This window comes from Labrus bergylta, chromosome 22, assembly GCF_963930695.1.
Source record: "Labrus bergylta chromosome 22, fLabBer1.1, whole genome shotgun sequence".
In the NCBI taxonomy this organism is placed as follows: domain Eukaryota; kingdom Metazoa; phylum Chordata; class Actinopteri; order Labriformes; family Labridae; genus Labrus; species Labrus bergylta.
The window spans coordinates 873,461-893,694 of record NC_089216.1 but is presented as its reverse complement, the minus strand read 5'-3'; the positions used below and the strand labels follow the sequence as shown (position 1 = coordinate 893,694).

Genomic DNA, 20,234 nt, shown 5'->3' with positions numbered 1-20,234 from the left:
TTTCAACACCGGAGGATGCCTCTTGTAAAGAGTCACACCTGAGGTAAGACAACAGGCCCCACCCCCACCACTCTACCAACCAATCACAGAAGAAGATCTAATGTGTCGTACATGGAGAGACTTTGTATTGGTTGTTTTACTTTGACGGTTCTCGTTCTACTCGTATGAAGGTTAAATAATGATATAATGATAACTATGGAAATGATTGACAGGTGTTGATATGGGTGTGGCCTCCGTCACAGCCCAAGCTCTAGCCCCTCCTCATTTCCATAGTAACTGTGGTGGGTGTGGCCTGGTGAATCAAAGGTCAGCCCGCCTCTCTCTGCGCTGCTGTCGTCTGACAGTTGAGGGAGCTCTTCCGCTCCTCCGACGCCGCCCTCCTGTGCGTCTCCCTCAGTCCCAACAGCATTTGTGACGGCCCCGCCTCCCTCACCTGTGGCTCCGCCCAGGCTGGGGGCGGCCTCGCCTTTAGTGCGATCAGGTCCACCTCCGCTAAGTCGGGGTCGAGCCATGAGAGGGTGAAAGGTCAACAACAAAGCCTGATGGAGGAGGAGGGGCGTGGTCAGATCAAGCATCCTGGGCCCTTTCTGAATTGTCACAGTTCAGTAGTCAGTACTTTTCAGTAGAGTTTCAGTATACTGAACCCTCGTGGTCATTCAGTGGTCATTGTTTGGGTCCACCTCAGTATACTGAACATTTCAGTATGGATACTAACTTCCTGATTTCATGCAGTATGGATCAGATGCGTGCTTTCAGGAAATGAATTGTATTTTACCCACAATGCTGTGCGAAAGTAAACGTAAATCTTCACGTCACGTCCGCCTCCAAATCAAAACAAACGAGCGTGGATTAATTTAATCAGTTTTTAATCTAGAGTTAAAGTCCCGACTGAAATCACTACTTTAAATTAACAACAGAAAATATAACAAATATCTGCATTATTATAAAACCTTTCCCCCTCTATTTAAATAATGATTTCACTATTTAAATAATGATTTAACTATTTAAATAATGATGTCACTATTTAAATAATGATTTCACTATTTAAATAATGATGTCACTATTTAAATAATGATTTCACTATTTCACTATTTAAATAATGATGTCACTATTTAAATAATGATGTCATTATTTAAATAATGATTTAACTATTTAAATGTCTTTATTGGTTTATTTTATATTCTGTATATTACTGTCTTTCATTTGTTCTTTATGTACTGTATGTTATTTAGTTATTTAATCTTTTACTTGATTTACATTGTGATATTGTTTTTTGTTTACCTGACTGTATATGGGCATTACTCTTAAATGAAACGTAAAGACGTCACTTCCATACTGAATGAATCAGAAGAAGTAGGAACAAATATCTGCCTACTGTGTGTGCATACTGAAGAGTAGGTACTAACAGTATACAGCAGATAGTAGGTACTAACAGTATACAGCAGAGAGTAGGTACTAACAGTATACAGCAGATAGTACGTACTAACAGTATACAGCAGATAGTAGGTACTAACAGTATACAGCTGATAGTACGTACTAACAGTATACAGCTGATAGTAGGTACTAACAGTATACAGCAGATAGTAGGTACTAACAGTATACAGCTGATAGTACGTACTAACAGTATACAGCAGATAGTAGGTACTAACAGTATACAGCAGATAGTAGGTACTAACAGTATACAGCAGATAGTAGGTACTAACAGTATACAGCTGATAGTACGTACTAACAGTATACAGCAGATAGTAGGTACTAACAGTATACAGCTGATAGTAGGTACTAACAGTATACAGCAGATAGTAGGTACTAACAGTATACAGCTGATAGTACGTACTAACAGTATACAGCAGATAGTAGGTACTAACAGTATACAGCTGATAGTAGGTACTAACAGTATACAGCAGATAGTACGTACTAACAGTATACAGCAGATAGTACGTACTAACAGTATACAGCAGATAGTAGGTACTAACAGTATACAGCAGATAGTAGGTACTAACAGTATACAGCAGATAGTACGTACTAACAGTATACAGCAGATAGTAGGTACTAACAGTATACAGCAGATAGTACGTACTAACAGTATACAGCAGATAGTAGGTACTAACAGTATACAGCAGATAGTACGTACTAACAGTATACAGCAGATAGTAGGTACTAACAGTATACAGCAGATAGTAGGTACTAACAGTATACAGCAGATAGTAGGTACTAACAGTATACAGCAGATAGTACGTACTGCATACTGACAGATTGAGTATGTACTTGACAATTCGGATACGGCCCTGGAGTACACTGTGACATCACTGCCTGCAGGTTAGAGGTCAACTTCAACATGTCCCAGGTGTCAGGTGTTATGATGTCACATGTCAGGTGTTATGATGTCACATGTCAGGTGTTATGATGTCACATGTCAGGTGTCGGGATGTCACATGTCAGGTGTTATGATATCACATGTCAGGTGTCGGGATGTCACATGTCAGGTGTTATGATGTCACATGTCAGGTGTTGTGATGTCACATGTCAGGTGTTATGATGTCACATGTCAGGTGTTATGATGTCACATGTCAGGTGTTGTGATGTCACATGTCAGGTGTCGGGATGTCACATGTCAGGTGTTATGATGTCACATGTCAGGTGTTGTGATGTCATGTCAGGTGTTATGATGTCACATGTCAGTTGTGATGTCACATGTCAGGTGTTATGATGTCACATGTCAGTTGTGATGTCACATGTCAGGTGTGATGTCACCGGTGTCAGTTGTGATGTCACATGTCAGGTGTGATGTCACCGGTATCAGTTGTGATGTCACAGGTGTCAGGTGTGTTCTCACCCTCTGGCGGCTCTCGGCGCTCCCCACGCTGTCGTCTCCGGTGTCTCTCTCTCCCTCTCGATCGCCTACTCTCTGACCCAGTAGCACCAGTTCACTGATCAACTCACTGCTGTTAAACCTGAGCAGCTCCCAGCTCTGACACACACACACACACACACACACACACACACACACACACACACACACACACACACACACACAGACACACACACACACACACACACACACACACACACACACACACAGACACACACAGACACACACACACAGACACACACAGACACACACACACACACACAGACACACACACACACACACAGACACACACAGACAGACAGACACACACACACACACACACACACACACACACACACAGACACACACACACAGACACACACAGACACACACACACAGACACACACACACACACAGACACACACACACACACACACACACACACACACACACACAGACACACACACACACACACACAGACACACACACACACACACACACACACACACACAATCACCGTCACTGAGAATGAAAATTTTGCAGTTATGGATTGTTAAGTTTGATTGACAGCTCACCTCCTGGGAGGAGTCTATCTGCTCCACAGCCTGCAGGAAATGACATCATCCACACATCATGACATCGCAGGACCAACATTATGACATCATCATCATTGTGTGTGTGTGTGTGTGTGTGTATGTGTGTGTGTGTGTGTTACCGTGTTCTCCAGTCTCTGCCACTCTCTCAGCTGTTGAACTCCCTGTAAAACCATCAACCAATCACAGTCAGTTCAGCAAACAGCTCATTGGTCGTTTGGTGCTATGATGTCATCACATTATTATCACAATGTTCTAACTGTAATAATGTACAGTCTATGATTCTAACCAATCAGCAGCCTGAGATTTAAAGCATGTTGAGCTGCAGTTCCTGTACCGCCCACAAGATGCCGCTGTGATCACAGTGATGCTGATAAAGTGAAGGGCACTGAGCGTCTTCACCGTGACCTCACAGTGAGAGGTCAGAGATTCAAGATGGCGGCGCTGAGAGGGTACTGTCTGTTAAGACGAGTGAAAAGTCTGAGGAAGTTCTGCACATGACAGGAGAGACTGTTGTCCTCACATCGGAGGAGACACAGAGCTGTTCTAAGGACTGATTGGTGAGAGGCTGCTAAGGCTTATGGGTAATGTAGTAGGTTTGTCAATGATCATATTGAGGTGATGTATTTATCATAGATGGATGATGTAACACAGACCTCTGAACTGTGGCTGGAGTCAGAGGAGGAGGAGGAGGAGGAGGAGGAGGAAGAGGAGGAAGATGTTCTCTGTCGTCCAACAGCAGGAGTGGGAGAGGAAGGCGGCTGCAGAGACAAAGAGGGACACTTCTCAGTCGGTGCATCACAAAGAGGCGAAAGATTTCACGGTCAAACCTCGTCACCTTCGCTACTCGGCACCAGAATTACAAGTCAGTTTAACAAATTATTCAGAATCATCAGAATCAGAATCAGAATCATCAGAATCAGGATCAGAATCAGAATCAGAATCAGAATCAGGATCAGGATCAGGATCAGGATCAGAATCAGGATCAGGATCAGGATCAGAATCAGAATCAGGATCAGAATGAGAATGAGAATGAGAATGAGAATCTGGATCAGGATCAGGATCAGAATCAGAATCAGAATCAGAATGAGAATGAGAATGAGAATGAGAATCTGGATCAGGATCAGGATCAGGATCAGGATCAGAATGAGAATGAGAATGAGAATGAGAATGAGAATCTGGATCAGGATCAGGATCAGAATCAGAATCAGAATGAGAATGAGAATGAGAATGAGAATCTGGATCAGGATCAGGATCAGGATCAGGATCAGAATCAGAATCAGAATCAGAATCAGGATCAGGATCAGAATGAGAATGAGAATGAGAATCAGAATGAGAATCAGGATCAGGATCAGGATCAGGATCAGGATCAGAATCAGAATCAGAATCAGGATCAGAATGAGAATGAGAATGAGAATCTGGATCAGGATCAGGATCAGGATCAGGATCAGAATCAGAATCAGAATCAGAATCAGGATCAGAATGAGAATGAGAATGAGAATCAGGATCAGGATCAGGATCAGGATCATCAGAATCAGGATCAGGATCAGAATCAGAATCAGAATCAGAATCAGGATCAGGATCAGGATCAGGATCAGAATCTGGGTTTATTGCCAAGTACATTTACACATACAGTGAATCTGACTTGGTGTATTGGTGCTAAACAATTAACAAGGAAATAAAGCAGAACTAACAACAACTTAAATAATACAGAAGAAGAAGATATTACAATATATAAAATAGAATTTAAAAATATAAAAAATAAAATATAAAAAATACAAAATGTAGAAAAGGTGACATGTAGGAGCTGTGCAGTGGACTATGAGAAAAAATAAATAAAAGAATTACACGTTGGACTTCAAAGCTGTTACCCAGCCTCCAGCCACTAGGCGGGGCTGCTCTCCTCGCTTTACAACCAGGATGTAAACAAGCACAGTGAACAGATAGCAACTCTAAGGGCCGTGTGGATTGTCAGTGTTTAGATCTATAAAACGGACGTGTCAGGTTACATTTTTATGGTCCAGATCGATGTGTAACCACAATCAGCTGCAACATGTGGACGTTAAGACGCTGAGGCTACTGCGACACTTATGCTAACAGCATGCTAACTGACGCTAGCTACACAACATTACACAACACCTTTATTTTGTAGTTGTACTCACGGAGGTCTGGTACACCTGCTGCTGAAGAGCTGGTTGAAGGCTGTCTTGTTGCCATGGTAACTGTAAACAACAACACACACACACACACACACACACACACACACACAGTTCTTGGTTCTCGCTCTCGTGTGATTTTAAAAATAAAATCAATAATCAGAGTTCTTACTGGAGTAGCCTGGTTCTGATCCATCAGACACGCCATCAGCACAAACACCCACATCCTCAAATACACAACCACACACACACACACACACAGTGATCCTAACTGGTCCTAACTGGTCCTAACTGGTCCTAACTGGTTCTTACTGGTCCAAACGGTCGTTCCTGATGGTCTGGTGTTCTGGCTCTCATTCTTCTGTTTTATTGTCTCTTAAACAGGAAGTGACCTGTCATCATGTCCCGCCCCCCTCCCACTGACAGCCACCCATCAACACAAACAACCTGATTTATATGGTGTGTGTGTGATCCATGTTTAAAACCACACACATAATAAAAATAACCCAGACTGTGATGGAGTCTGAATACCACGTTATTGAAGAAACACTTTTAGAGTGAGAACCCTATTCACACCTCTATGACATCACACAGGTGTGTATATCCGTCTAAAACACGTTTGATGACAACATGAGTCTCCCTCCGCCCTGCAGTCAGTCCGCCAACCGACAACATCCTCCTCACCCATCCGGCTCTCCAGCTACCTGATCAATTTCCAGACTTGGTCCACATTGGGACTTGAACCAGCGACCCTCAGGTTCCCAACTCAAGTCTCGAAAGACTGAGCTACTGACACCTGACAGTAATTAACTTCCTGTGTGCTTTTATTTTGAAATAAAGTAAGGCCCTTCCTGTAGAGTGAAGGTTAGGACATGAAGTGAAGCACAGAAACAGGAAGTGGTTAGGGATCCCAAACTGAGGTCAAACAGCTCAAAGGAACGGTAACAAAGGTCAATGTGTGATGTCATGAGGTCAATGTGTGATGTCATGAGGTCAATGTGTGATGTCATGAGGTCAGTGTGTGATGTCATAAGGTCAATTTGGGATGTCATGAGGTCAATGTGTGATGTCATAAGGTCAATGTGTGATGTCATAAGGTCAATGTGTGATGTTATAAGGTCAGTGTGTGATGTCATAAGGTCAATTTGGGATGTCATGAGGTCAATGTGTGATGTCATGAGGTCAGTGTGTGATGTCATAAGGTCAATTTGGGATGTCATGAGGTCAATGTGTGATGTCATCAGGTCAGTGTGTGTTGTCATAAGGTCAGTGTGTGATGTCATCGGGTCAGTGTGTGATGTCATCGGGTCAATGTGTGATGTCATCGGGTCAGTGTGTGATGTCATCGGGTCAATGTGTGATGTCATAAGGTCAGTGTGTGATGTCATAAGGTCAGTGTGTGATGTCATCAGGTCAATGTGTGATGTCATCAGGTCAGTGTGTGATGTCATAAGGTCAGTGTGTGATGTCATCGGGTCAGTGTGTGATGTCATCAGGTCAGTGTGTGATGTCATCAGGTCAGTGTGTGATGTCATAAGGTCAGTGTGTGATGTCATCAGGTCAATGTGTGATGTCATCGGGTCAGTGTGTGATGTCATCGGGTCAGTGTGTGATGTCATAAGGTCAGTGTGTGATGTCATCAGGTCAGTGTGTGATGTCATCAGGTCAGTGTGTGATGTCATCAGGTCAGTGTGTGATGTCATCAGGTCAGTGTGTGATGTCATAAGGGCAGTGTGTGATGTCATGAGGTCAATGTGTGACGTCATAAGGTCAATGTGTGATGTCATAAGGTCAGTGTGTGATGTCATCAGGTCAGTGTGTGATGTCATCGGGTCAGTGTGTGATGTCATCAGGTCAGTGTGTGATGTCATCAGGTCAGTGTGTGATGTCATAAGGTCAGTGTGTGATGTCATCAGGTCAATGTGTGATGTCATCAGGTCAATGTGTGATGTCATCGGGTCAGTGTGTGATGTCATCGGGTCAGTGTGTGATGTCATAAGGTCAGTGTGTGATGTCATCAGGTCAGTGTGTGATGTCATCAGGTCAGTGTGTGATGTCATCAGGTCAGTGTGTGATGTCATCAGGTCAGTGTGTGATGTCATAAGGGCAGTGTGTGATGTCATGAGGTCAATGTGTGACGTCATAAGGTCAGTGTGTGATGTCATCAGGTCAGTGTGTGATGTCATCAGGTCAGTGTGTGATGTCATAAGGTCAGTGTGTGATGTCATAAGGTCAGTGTGTGATGTCATAAGGTCAGTGTGTGATGTCATCAGGTCAGTGTATGATGTCATAAGGTCAATGTGTGATGTCATAAGGTCAATGTGTGATGTCATAAGGTCAGTGTGTGATGTCATAAGGTCAGTGTGTGATGTCATCAGGTCAGTGTATGATGTCATCAGGTCAGTGTGTGATATCATCAGGTCAATGTGTGATGTCATAAGGTCAGTGTGTGATGTCATAAGGTCAATGTGTGATGTCATCAGGTCAGTGTGTGATGTCATAAGGTCAATGTGTGATGTCATAAGGTCAGTGTGTGATGTCATAAGGTCAGTGTGTGATGTCATCAGGTCAGTGTGTGATGTCATCAGGTCAGTGTGTGATGTCATCAGGTGGATATTACTGTGTGAGAGTTTGTTAAAGTGAAATGAGACATTCAGAGATGCAGCAGTGAGACTACAGGGAGACACTGAGGACGAGTATCTACGGAGAGCCTGAAGGGACAAACAGGAGATTAATGTGATGAACTGTTAATGCTGACAGCTCTACTTTAGACACATCTTTATTTACAGTTTAATAATGTTTTATAACGGGATCACTGGGACTCCACCTGATAGAGACATGTGGTGCAGTGAGTCAAACAGAGTTAAACTTTAAAATAACTTCATATAAACTGCAGTGAATGAAGACAAACAGAAAACAGACCACATGATGTCACTTCCTGTGTGTAAGATCTGTGGTCAAACACAACAACACGACCAGCTGACAGTAAACACGTTACACAACTAAGATTTACTGACACTCACACACAGTTTCACAGTACTTACATTAAAGACAGTGTGTGTGTGTGTGTGTGTGTGTGTGTGTGTGTGTGTGTGTGTGTGTGTGATGTGAAGCCAAATGAAGAAGCACATGTGGACTCTTATAGATGTTTTGGCCTCAGGGTTTATGAACAGTTTTAACTCTGTAGCTCGCCACTGATGACAGCGGAGCTTAGTAGCGTCACTTTTGAGACAAAAGTCGTCTGAAAAAGGCGACTGACTAACTAGTTGAATCTGTGAGGATCAATAATAAATACATCTAATGATAGTAACCCTGACATCCAATGATCAATATGTCGTCTGCAAAGAGAAACGATAACCAGAATGACCAGCAAAACTTTATTGATACCAAAATGACAGAAAAAACTGACAAATTATTCCATTAAAAGTGAATTATTTAAAATGTGACGATGTAAACCGACGACAGGCAGAAAAACTGTCAAACAGATCTTTTCAAATAATCTCACTTTTAATTTGAAATATAAAAAACTAAAACCGTCTTTTTAAGTACGATCATGTTTCAGACTGTTTGCATATTTCACAATAACTTCAAACAACATTTGTGATGTTCTCATAGACACAACATTATTAACTGAAAGTTTAACAAATAACACACAGATGATGTCATAAACACTGAGATGATGTCATAGACACAGAGATGATGTCATAGACACGGAGATGATGTCATAGACACAGAGATGATGTCATAAACTCATAGACGATGTCATAAACACACAGATGATGTCAATAAAAATTTTCAGCAGAAAGTGTAAATTATGAGACAAAATGACCATCATTGTTGTTCACTAAGCCCCTCCCCTCCAAACAATGACGGTCCAATCACAGCACAGCACTTATTTCCAGAAAGAGTGTATTTGTTTATGTTCTCGAACTCACAACAAAAAGTCTGTTAGCAAGTTACCATGGTAATAGTGGGGGGGTTAGACTTAGCTAAAGGTCATTTGCTAAAAGGCTTAAAAGAAGATGCTTTTGATGCATGTAGCATTCAGGTGCAGACACATGAACAAAGACGCTCACAGTGCGTACTTTATTTTTACTTGTTAACGTTTCAGTTTTTAACTTGAATCTGACGAAAGTTTGAAGATGATGAAATTCTTAAAAAGACCACAGCAGTAAACCATCCACACTATTTTGTGTCCTCGCTGCTACTCTGTGCTGGCTTAGCCACCTTTGCTAATCTGATCTTTGTCTGCTTCCTGATTGGTAGATGACTTGGCGTCTGTGGGCGGTGCTTTCTGTCCGGATCGTACTGGCCGTTAGAGAAGGCGTGGAGAGGATTAAAGTGAACATGTTCACGCTCGTGATGTGCTGCTAACTTCACTCTGGTGTGTGTTTGTGTTGAAGCAACTCTTTTCTTGGACTCTGTTTCCCTGGCAACAGGTTGGTTGTTGTACGAATGACTGATTGGGGCGAGGAAGCCATAGTGATAAGGTTTCCTCCTGCGAGGAGGAGGAGGTGGAGCCTCACTGCCGAAAGGCTGGTTAGCATCTGTTGTAGCCTCAGTGCCATCATCTGAACTTGTTGGATCTCTTTCTACATTAGCATTCCTGGAGTCAGGAGTGTGTGTTATGGACATAGTGGGGGCAGTTGGCTTTACGCTTAAATCAAATCCTTCAGTGTCAGTTTCTTTGCTTAAATGTTCTTCTTCAGCACTGGACTCATGCCCCGTATCTGTGTTAGCATTACTGCTAGCTCCAGAGCTAACTGGCACTGTGGTGTGCAAAGTAGCAGTGGTGAGGTCTTCGTCAGTGCTAACATAATGACTTGAATCAGTTGTAGTCTCTAAACTTGAATCTACTGATGTATCATTTACACTGCTGTGAAGCTCCATGCTAACTTCAGAGCGGGATGCTATGCTAGCAGTGTTAGTCCTGCTGTCTGCAGTGGGGTTAGCATCATTGGGGGTCTTTGTGGTCGGTGTTTCTTCTGACTCCTCCTGACTGATCATTAAACTGGAGCTGAAGTTTGTGACTGAACGAGGATTGAACTCAAGACTCAGACTTAAATTAAAGGTCGAGGAGTGACCAGGATGAAGTTCTGAGCTCTGAGACTCATTAGATGAATTAAGTCCACGAAAATCTAATTTAGGTCCAGAGTCTGATACACCTATCTCTTCTGATTCAGAGCTTTCAGACTCTGTTGATGTTTGAGGGGAGGGAACAGCAGGAGGAGAGGAAGAGGAGGGCAAAGCCAACAGGACTTCCTCACTGCTTGAGCTGACCTCTGGACTACCAGCTCTGTAGAGACCTGGTCCAGATGAGGTTGAACCAAGAACCTTTCCTGCATCATCCGTTTTATGACTCTCCTCAGAGCTGTCTGAGATTAAACCAACATTCACCTGAGAGAAGAACCTGGTACTGCCCTTAATATGAACCTGGGATATGGTGTCTTTTGGTATGTTCAAGATCGTAGGTGCAATATCCTGATCCTGACTGGCTGGGCTTAAGCTAGCACCCTCATCTGCTTGGACAGACATAACAGGAGTGTCCTGAGCCTTTTTGCTGTCTGGAACAGGAACAATCGAGTCAGAGATAGTCAGAGATAGACGTTGATATGGAACCTGTGACTTGCTGTGTGAAATATCCTGAACCAGTGCCGGTATGGATACCATAGGTGGCCTCAGGACTCTCCTCACTGTCTGAACTAACACTGGTCTGATTTTTTGAATCTGGTCGGGCTCCACTGAAGCCAACAGTTTCTAAACTCTCAACACTCTCACTAGAACTCCGACTATAACCCACCTGACCACCATTTAGAGAAATTGGAGTTGCACCAAGAACCTTCTTTGTACCATCAGATTGCTGACTGTCTAAACTAACATCCATATGAGTGAGGTACTTGGCACTGTTCTTACTGTGAACCTGGGATATGGTGTCATTTGGTCCACTCAAGATCATAGAGGGTACATCCTGATCCTGACTGGCTGGGTTTAAGCTAGAACTGTTCTGGATACTGTATGTAATGACCCCGAGACTCTCTGAACTAAAACTGGTCGGACTTTCCGAATCTGATCCTTCTCTGCTGAAGTTACCAGTTTCTAAACTCTCCTCATTACTCAGACTTAAACCCTCCTGACTGACAGGAACAGGATTTAAAGTTGAACCTACAACACTGTGGTATCTTCCCATCACTCCCTGGTTACCTGAAAGACGACCCACAACCTCCTTCATGGAGCGAAACACCTTCTGAAGACTAGAACCAAACCTGAAGTCCTTGCTACCTCTGCCAGAACTGACCCTGTCCTGGTCCACTGAGTTAGTTATCTCTGAACTAGAACTCGTCACCTCCTGGGAAACCGGGTCCAGAACCAGTTTTTCCACCATGTCAGTGCCAAACTTCTGCTGACTGCTGGGAGCACTCTCGTTTGCTGGATTTAAAGTGACTCCCCGAAGGGTTTGTTTCATTTCGGTGTCCTCAGAGGGTTCAATGGGTTCTGCTGGCTCACGGTGTATCTCTGTGCTCTGTGTGCCGTTGTTAAATTCATCAGATTCATCCAAAACTCTAAACTTCTGATTCACCTTGGACTCAATGGAGGTGTTACTTAAAACATCAAAGTCATCAGAAATGGTATGTATTTGGTTCCAGTCGTTCCCGTTGAGAGTGTTGTTGAAATCATCAACACCTTCATCAGAAGTAAACATCGGTTGATCACTCATCATTTCCTCTGACGAATTAAAAAGCGATGTGATTGGCTGGATGCTCTCTGATGTACTTTCTTCACTGCTGTCGTCTGATCTTTGAACAAACAAAGAAACAAAATGAAAAAACAGAAAGAAGAAGAAGAAAAAAGAGAAGAACCAATCATCAGTACCTTCCACCATCAGTCCCACTTCCCTCCTCCCATACCTCAGGGAGGATGAAGATGGCGAAGCTCAGTGTGATGTTTGATTTTGTGTCCATAACCTTCATGATCATGCTGGGCGGGGCTTGTTGGGAGGCTCCTCCCACTACAGGGAACACAGCAGGCAGCTGGAAACACATTCAATGGGTTTGTATTTCTGTTGTTGAGGTTTAGCATTTTGGCTGCCACCATCTTGCATTGATGCCAATTGCAACCACATTTGGACAAGAGGGCGGAACTGGGGAGGAACGAGGGTCCACCGCTCCTCCCTCTTGTCCAAATGTGGTCGCTTCTAATGGACCCTTGCTCCTCCCCTGCTCCGCTCCACTTCTGAAAAATGAACAGCCAACTCCTCAGAGTGTCTTTAAGTACAACTAAACAAGTTGTTTTTTGGGTCACCATGGTGGTGGTCTGTCCATCCCAGGTAGCCCAGCGCTAACTCCTCTGGTCTCTCTTTCTGGTCGGTGTGACTCTAATTGGGACTCTTAATTTACTAAATGAACATCATGCTGGAGTAAAGAAGACTTGAAACTAGAGATTGAGACCATAAACTCATCAAATGTATACCGTGGAAATTTATCAACTAACAAGTAGAAACATTTCATATAATCAAACTGATTTTTAAACCAGTGGAGTCGCCCCCTGCTGGACATTAGATAGAATGCGGGTTAAAGACACGTATGCATTGACTTCTTATCTTACAGTCTTTGGTGTTCATATGTTGAAAAGGGGTGGAGTCTGTATTCATTACCTGTGGATCTTCATCAGAGGAAGAGTCACCGTCCGAATTCAGCTGCAGAGAGAGACAGAGAGAGAGAGAGAGAGAGAGAGAGAGAGAGAGAGAGAGGTGAGTCTGTGGTTCAAACAAGATAATCAATAATTATGATAATTAGGCGCTAAAGTTTCAAAAGTTCAGTTGGGGAGTTAGTTTTTTGTTCATGAAGTACCAGACTTTCACAAACTAAGCGATGCAGGCAGGAGTAGACCAACGTACCTGAAGGTCAACTGCATGTTTCATTTGTTGTCATTTCACCAGGTGCCAAAACATCATTTAGATAAATGCTAAAATATTTCATGAAACGCAAATTCATTTTGATAAAACGTAATAGTAACCTAATCATATCACCTTTTGAAATATGTTTTGTGACTTTTTTTGGAATCTTTTTACATTTCGTGAAATGTATTTGGCTTTAGTGAAATGTTTTTTGCAATAATTAAATATTTATGCAAGGATAGGTTACCGGTGTCATGACGGTGGCATAGGTAATCTCAGCGTCTACCGTCCTCAAACATTTAAGAAAATAAACGACTGTATGGGCCATTATGCGCAAATACTTACAAAACCCTTTAGCCACGGTGGGAAACAAGACAAAAACTGCAGCGAAACAAGTCATGATGGCTCAGTTAAACATAGAGCTTGGTGAGGAGAAAGTCATGGAGGAAGCAAGACACTTCAGAGAAGCTGATGAGAAATCTGAAGCGTGTGCCAACAGAATGGAGAAACGAATTGATAACATGAACGTGAAACTGAGAACCTCTAGGACCGTGTTACCAACGCTGGAAAGCAGCTTGTTGCCTGCAGACGTTACAGCCTGTTTACCTGCTTCAGGATCAACTCATCTACTTGAGACAATCAGGAACCTTTTTTCACCTGTGGGTCAGTTAGAGCCTACAGTTTGTGACAGAAGGAGACAGTGAGAGACGGTAATACAGAGACAGCCTGTTACATGTTTTTCTGTTATCTGATTGGTTAACAGTAGGTCATGTGACACGAGCAGCATGGATAAAAACAGCTGTTTTCTAAATGAAGTAGTAAATCTGTCCCTGACTGAAACTCTGTGGTCAGTGTTACACAACCAGCTGTGTGTGTGTGTGTGTGTGTGTGTGTGTGTGTGTGTGTGTGTGTGTGTGTGTGTGTGTGTGTGTGTGTGTGTGTGTGTGTGTGTGTGTGTGTGTGTGTGTGTGTGCGTGTGTGTGTGTGTGTGTGTGTGTGTTGTTTCCGGTCTGTTCTAAATCAGCACGCTGAATGTGAAACACTGTTTTTCTGCCTGCCAGAACCACAGACTGTAAATATAGACACACACACACTGACAGACACACACACACAACCACACACACTTCCTGCTGGTGTTTCTGAAGAACATGTTTGTCAGGAAACATGATTCATGTTTTGAGCAGTTTCAGTTCATAAATCAGAGAAAATCAATATGTTAAAAACAGGAAAGGTTCTCAAACCAAACAGTGAGAAATGAAATATGTATTTAAAGCTCCCACATGCTCCTCTTGTTCACCTTTCATGTCGTCAGTCTGTGACACCTATAGAGCACTAATAACTCCTTATTCATCTGATACTGGCGTCAGTAAAACCCTCAATTCAACCTCTGCCTGAAACCCTTCAATTCAGCTGTTGTCTCTTACACTAAACAGCACCGTCGTCTTTGTCAATGCCCTCCTGTATTGATTACTGTAACTCTCTCCTTTCTGGTCGTCCTCACAAGCTTCTCCGTAAACTTCAACTGCTCCAGAACTCAGAGTCCCGGGTCATCATCAGAACCCCTGTCCTCCAACAACATCCATGGCTGCCTGTCAAATACCACGTTGACTTTAAGGATGCATTCACACCTGAGCTGTTTGGTCCGTTTGAAATGAACTCTGGTGTGCTTTGTCGGATAGTTTGAACTCTGGTGTGGACCAAAGAACCGAACTCTGTTCAGCTTAAAAACGGGGAGTCTCAGTGCACCAGAGTTTTTCCGCCGTATAGAGGGGTTCGGGTAACTTAACTTAAACTAAGAGCGACAGTGACAGGGTTGTCGTGGTAACAGGCAGACTTTCAGTTTCTTACCGGAGCTGAAGAAATGAAGCCGAGCAGCAAGCAGACGAACACGCACCGCAGCATCTTCTCCAGGAGATTCAAGGAGAGGGTCTGTGAACATTCAGGTTTGTTGAGCTACAAAATAAAAAACATACGCCATAAATTGTTGTCACACAGAACTGAGGAATCTCTTTTCAAAGTAAAACACCAGCTGCTATAAAATCATCATAACGCGTTTCATCTCTTAATTAGATCATTTTTATCTTTGATTGAATAAATGTAGGATAAACATCGTTGTTCCTAAATGTTCACAGCTGTTAGACATTCTATCAATACATCAACACAACAACAATAATCACAACAATCTCAACACATATTTTATTCTGTCAAAGTTTTCATAAAACTGAACAAATTCCTCTTCTGTCTGTAAAAGCACAGAGGTTAGCCTAGCTTAGCATAATGACTATAAGTCTATGGATATGTTAGCATTTCTAAAACACTGTTAGTGACATCACTCCCTCTGTAAAGAGATAAATTCAAGGGCGCCAGTGGCCTAGGTGTCAGATCGCACACCCCATGTACAAAGACTACATGGGGTGTCAAACCGTCCTCAAAGCGAGCGACCAGGGTTCGAATTCGACCTTTGACTCCTTTCCAGCATGTCGTTCATCCTTCTCTCTCTCTCAGCCTGATTTCCAACTCTACCCACTGTCCTGTCTCTCCAATAAAGGCATAAAAAGCCAAATAATGAATAAAAAAAATATACAGATGAAGACATGAATGGAACTTGTTTCTGATGATCAGCTGTGTTCTTACCTAGTGGGCGGAGCCTCAGGAAACACAGGTGATAATTCTCAGAGAGGACTGAGCGACTCAACTGATGTAAAGTCGGAATAAGAAGAAATACACTCTCTCTCTGATTGTGTGTGTGTGTGTGTGTGCGTGTGTGTGTGTGTGTGTGTGCCTTACAGAGAGAGGCCACGCCCCCCTCGCCCTCTTCTGGGAAAAAAAGAATATTTTAGGAGTTCTGCCCGGCGACAGAAAAATGTTAATTTTTAGGTTTGTAGTGAAATGACAGGCTGTATATGTACAAGTAACCACATCATACACACACACACACACACACACACACACACACACACACACACACTTTGTTAGTGCAGCTGTAGCCGGTGAGCTACTGCGTTGTGTTGTGATAGTTTTGAATAATGCTGTGACACCAGCACGTTTATTCCCTCTGGCAAAGAAAAGTACAGACTCAAATCTCTTTGAAAAGTTCCAGCCTGCTTCAGATCCTCGACAGGTCAAATAAAGGGAGTCATATAGCATTTAATTTGAGTTTCATTGTGTTTAACTAGCAGTTCTCTGTCACCAGCAGAGGGCGCTATATAGATTACAACGAGCATCATCACTCTGTAGTGTCGAGCGGTGACACACAGACATGCTCAGTTACTTTCCAGTTGAGCGACCATCTTGTCTTCGTTATAAATCTTTTCCACAAGCGTTTGATAACTGAAGGATCAACACAATACATCTTTATATCTATCTATCCAATCATCCCTCCATCCATCCTTCCTCCATCCATCCAACCATCCATCCAATCATCCCTCCATCCATCCAACCATCCCTCCATCCATCTGTTCATCCATCCATCCATCCATCCTTCCTCCATCCATCCCTCCCTCCATCCAACCATCCCTCCATCCATCTGTTCATCCATCTGTTCATCCATCTGTTCATCCATCTGTTCATCCATCCATCCATCCAACCATCCGCACACACTGCCATCAGCGTCAAACAACGGGGAGCCAGACGCTCCGTGATACATGAACGTGTTGTAGGTCATCACTTTGTCTGCTTTAGTTCCACTCTTCATGATCATTTCAAGGCCTTTACCCATGTTTCATTGATATATTTGACAATAGATGGCTCTGCCTTTAAATGATCACTAATAGCCTGCTCCCTCTTCTATGTCTCAATGATAGATGTCAGATCTATTTGTTTCACATCACCTCCTGGGTGACCAATAAGACAGGCTGCACCATCTACAGGCATCTCCCCAATGCTCTCCAGGAGCCCTGCTGGTAAAGTACTGTGCTTGCCTTGCTCTGTTTGTGCTGTTAGGTCAGATTGGACCTGAAGAACGGCATAGTCCAGTTCATCTTCAATGTAGAAGATGCAAGACTGCTCTACCTTGAATGTGTTGTTTTGTGTGTCTGTCCGAGTGTCATAGTTAAAGATAACATACACATTTACACCCTGCTTCAGTGTGTTTTGTTCAACACAGTTTTTAAACAGGTGTGCATTAGTTATGATAAAGTTTTCGAATAACACAAATCCTGTGCCAGAGCATTTATTCTCAACAACTTTGCAGACTGACTCGCCCCTTTCTATCAGCTTCTTGACAATGTGAAATTTACTGAAGGTGTTTTGGATCTTTCCAAAGTTTTCCTTACTCACTTTTTGTTGTTCTCTCTTATAAGAATCACCAGGAAATCTGAGTTTCATCAACCGTTTCAGGTCTGGATACTGCTGACGCAGCATTTGATAAATCTCCTCATGGTCGACATCACTGCCGCTCTCTTGGATTACTCTGAAACCTCTCTGATGTACTACATGTCTCTCTGCTCCGCTGACAGGGGTCTGTTCTGGTCTGTTTGATGGACCTGGGGTTCTGTCTGTCCCTCCTCTCTGCTGTGATACATCTCTCTCTGCTGCGCTGTCAGACCTACATTGGGTTTTATCTGAGGCACCTTGGTTTTTCTTCCCTTTTGCTCCCTTTTCCTTTGGAAGCTCTATCTTGAATTTTCTTCCCTGTAAGTCATCAATGCTGTCATTACTTTGAAAGACTTTTTCTGGATCATCATTTTCGGTCAGACTGAAGCCTGCGATGTTATCAAAGCGACCGTCTCTATTCAGAGCTTCTTCCACAGTTATCCTCTTCTCCCCGTAAACACAGAGGAACTTAAACTTCTTGACAGCATTGCTGATGAACAGTGTCTTTGTTCTGGTGTTTTTTCCTCCTGTAGTATCAATGTAGAAGACAACATAGTCGTCCTTTGAAAGTAGAGGTCGGACCTCTCTTTCCTCTTCAACCTGGTCTGGTGTTTTAGATATGATCAGAACCTCGCCTTCTTTGATACAAAAACAGGGGAAATGTGTGGCTATTAGAAAGGTAAGTGACCAGATTGGAAGACATTAGGAAATTGATGAAAACACAATTGCATGTAGGTACGTTTCAGAAACAAAGAAGGAGAGATATGATCTGATTTTATTATACACATAAAGTTTCTGACTCAGCTTAGTAGTTAGTTTAGAGGTGTGTTCACGGTATGTAAGATCTGAATCAAGTAGCACACCAAGATATTTGTGATGACAAGATCTTGGCTTGCAAAGGTGATGGGCTCAGTGAATGTAATACATTTTCTGGGGGAGTGAAAGTACATACACTCAAGTTTTCTTTACATTGATAGTCAAATGATTATTTTTCAACCAGTCATATAAGAACTGAAGATCAGATGATAATTTGGAATTTATGACTTGATTTAGGATTTGAGTCAGAGAGAAAAATCACAGTATCATCAGCATACAGTAAGCATTTTGAATATTTGCACACTTGAGGAAGATCATTGATGTATAAAAGAAAAAGTAAGGGCCCAAGAATGCTGCCTTGTGGAACACCCATATCACAGACTAAAAGTTGGGATGTTGCACGATCAATTTTGACAACTTGCGACCTGTTTCCCAGATAAGAAGAAAGCATTTCAATCACAGATGGAGACAGTTTAAATGAGTGAAGTTTGTTAAGCAGGATTTGAACCTTTGTTAAGAGATTCACATACTTGTTCAGTGAGAAGTAGTAATGCTGACATGGTTGATCGTTTAGCTCGAAAACCATGTTGGCAGTCACTGAGCCAGTTGTTAGCTTCAAAGTAAGAACTTAGCTGGTTATATAAGGCTTTTTCAAGCAACTTAGACATAACTGGAAGTATTGCTATAGGTCTGTAGTTTGAAACAAGAGTAGGGTCATCAGATTTAAATATTGACGTGATTTGTGATATTTTCTAGTTAGAGGGAAAGATAGAAAGCCTGAGACAGAGATTGATTAAATGATGAAAAAGGGGTACCAGCCTACCAGCATGAGTCTTTAAAAAGAAGGTGTTTAGACCATAAATATCATGGGCATGAGAGTTTTTTTAATGAGTGCAATATTTCTGTCACCTCATTCTGAGTGATCTCAGAAAATGAGAACTGATCAGGTGTTAAAGAAAGAACAGGTAATGGGGGGGAGGACGTGGCAAAATTGGTTGTCAGTTCTTTGACAGATGATACAAAGTAGTCATTGAAGGCACTTGCTATCTTTTCTGAGTCTGAGGTTAGAGTACCCTGTAGGGAAATCTGCATATTGAGATTCTTTTTCTTTCCATTTTCGCCAGTGATGACCTTAAGGGACTGCCATAATGCCTTTGGGTTGGTAGCAGATTGGGTAATTTGCTGTTGGAAATAGACCACTTTAGCCTTACGCAGTTCGGTAGTACATTTCTTTTTAATTTGTATGAAATTGTTTTTGCTCTCAGTTGTTCGACTTAGCCTATACATTTTGAGGAGAGCGGCCTTCTTTTTTAGGAGTTGAGATAATTCAGAATTTATCCATGGTAATTTACTCTGCCTAGGTCGAACCTTGCTGGCAGTGGTGTATTTATTCTGTATCGTCTGAAGTTTAGTGTGGAATTGTGTTAGAATTTGTTGTGGATTTTCCAGCGACAGTTCATCATTCCACTCAATAGTACTAAATTCAGCATTGAATTCAGGTAGTTTTGAAATTGATATTTTTGATACAGAGTGGGGGCGGGCATGGGTTTTTGTAGATTTTAGGGTTTTCCTTATTGCGTAGATAAGCGAATGATCTGAAATAGCCGCATCTA

General features: G+C 42.5%; 3 protein-coding genes across 3 annotated transcripts; all 3 read right to left on the bottom strand.

Moving 5' to 3' along the window:
- Positions 1-15: 15 nt before the first annotated feature.
- Positions 16-5,921, bottom strand: LOC114921865 (uncharacterized). Its single transcript, XM_065950521.1, has 7 exons — positions 5,770-5,921; positions 5,604-5,663; positions 4,098-4,202; positions 3,564-3,605; positions 3,424-3,453; positions 2,834-2,968; positions 16-539 (listed from the first exon to the last, which is right to left on the bottom strand). The coding sequence occupies exons 1-7, from the start codon at positions 5,821-5,823 to the stop codon at positions 237-239; spliced, it is 729 nt and encodes a 242-aa protein (XP_065806593.1). The 5' UTR covers positions 5,824-5,921; the 3' UTR covers positions 16-236.
- Positions 5,922-11,181: 5,260 nt separating this feature from the next.
- Positions 11,182-16,223, bottom strand: LOC136177494 (uncharacterized). The gene is made up of 5 exons (XM_065950882.1): positions 16,126-16,223; positions 15,340-15,444; positions 13,249-13,290; positions 12,468-12,625; positions 11,182-12,391 (listed from the first exon to the last, which is right to left on the bottom strand). The coding sequence occupies exons 2-5, from the start codon at positions 15,391-15,393 to the stop codon at positions 11,182-11,184; spliced, it is 1,464 nt and encodes a 487-aa protein (XP_065806954.1). The 5' UTR covers positions 15,394-15,444; positions 16,126-16,223.
- Positions 16,224-17,277: 1,054 nt separating this feature from the next.
- LOC136177493 (serine protease FAM111A-like) lies at positions 17,278-18,477 on the bottom strand (the record flags this gene model as incomplete). Its single annotated transcript, XM_065950881.1, has 1 exon — positions 17,278-18,477. A coding segment is annotated over one exon (1,200 nt), but the record flags the coding sequence as incomplete, so codon positions are not given.
- Between the last annotated feature and the right edge of the window lie 1,757 nt (positions 18,478-20,234).

Coding starts and splice junctions, on each gene's coding strand:
- LOC136177494 (XM_065950882.1), bottom strand. CDS start 15,393: ATGCTGCGGTGCGTGTTCGTCTGCTTGCTGCTCGGCTTCATTTCTTCA. Junction 13,291..15,339: donor GCTTCATTTCTTCAGCTCCG/GTAAGAAACTGA, acceptor CTCTCTCTGCAG/CTGAATTCGGACGGTGACTC. Junction 12,392..12,467: donor AGTGGGACTGATGGTGGAAG/GTACTGATGATT, acceptor GTTTGTTCAAAG/ATCAGACGACAGCAGTGAAG.
- LOC114921865 (XM_065950521.1), bottom strand. CDS start 5,823: ATGTGGGTGTTTGTGCTGATGGCGTGTCTGATGGATCAGAACCAGGCT. Junction 3,606..4,097: donor ACTCCAGCCACAGTTCAGAG/GTCTGTGTTACA, acceptor ATGGTTTTACAG/GGAGTTCAACAGCTGAGAGA. Junction 2,969..3,423: donor AGATAGACTCCTCCCAGGAG/GTGAGCTGTCAA, acceptor TGTGTGTGTCAG/AGCTGGGAGCTGCTCAGGTT.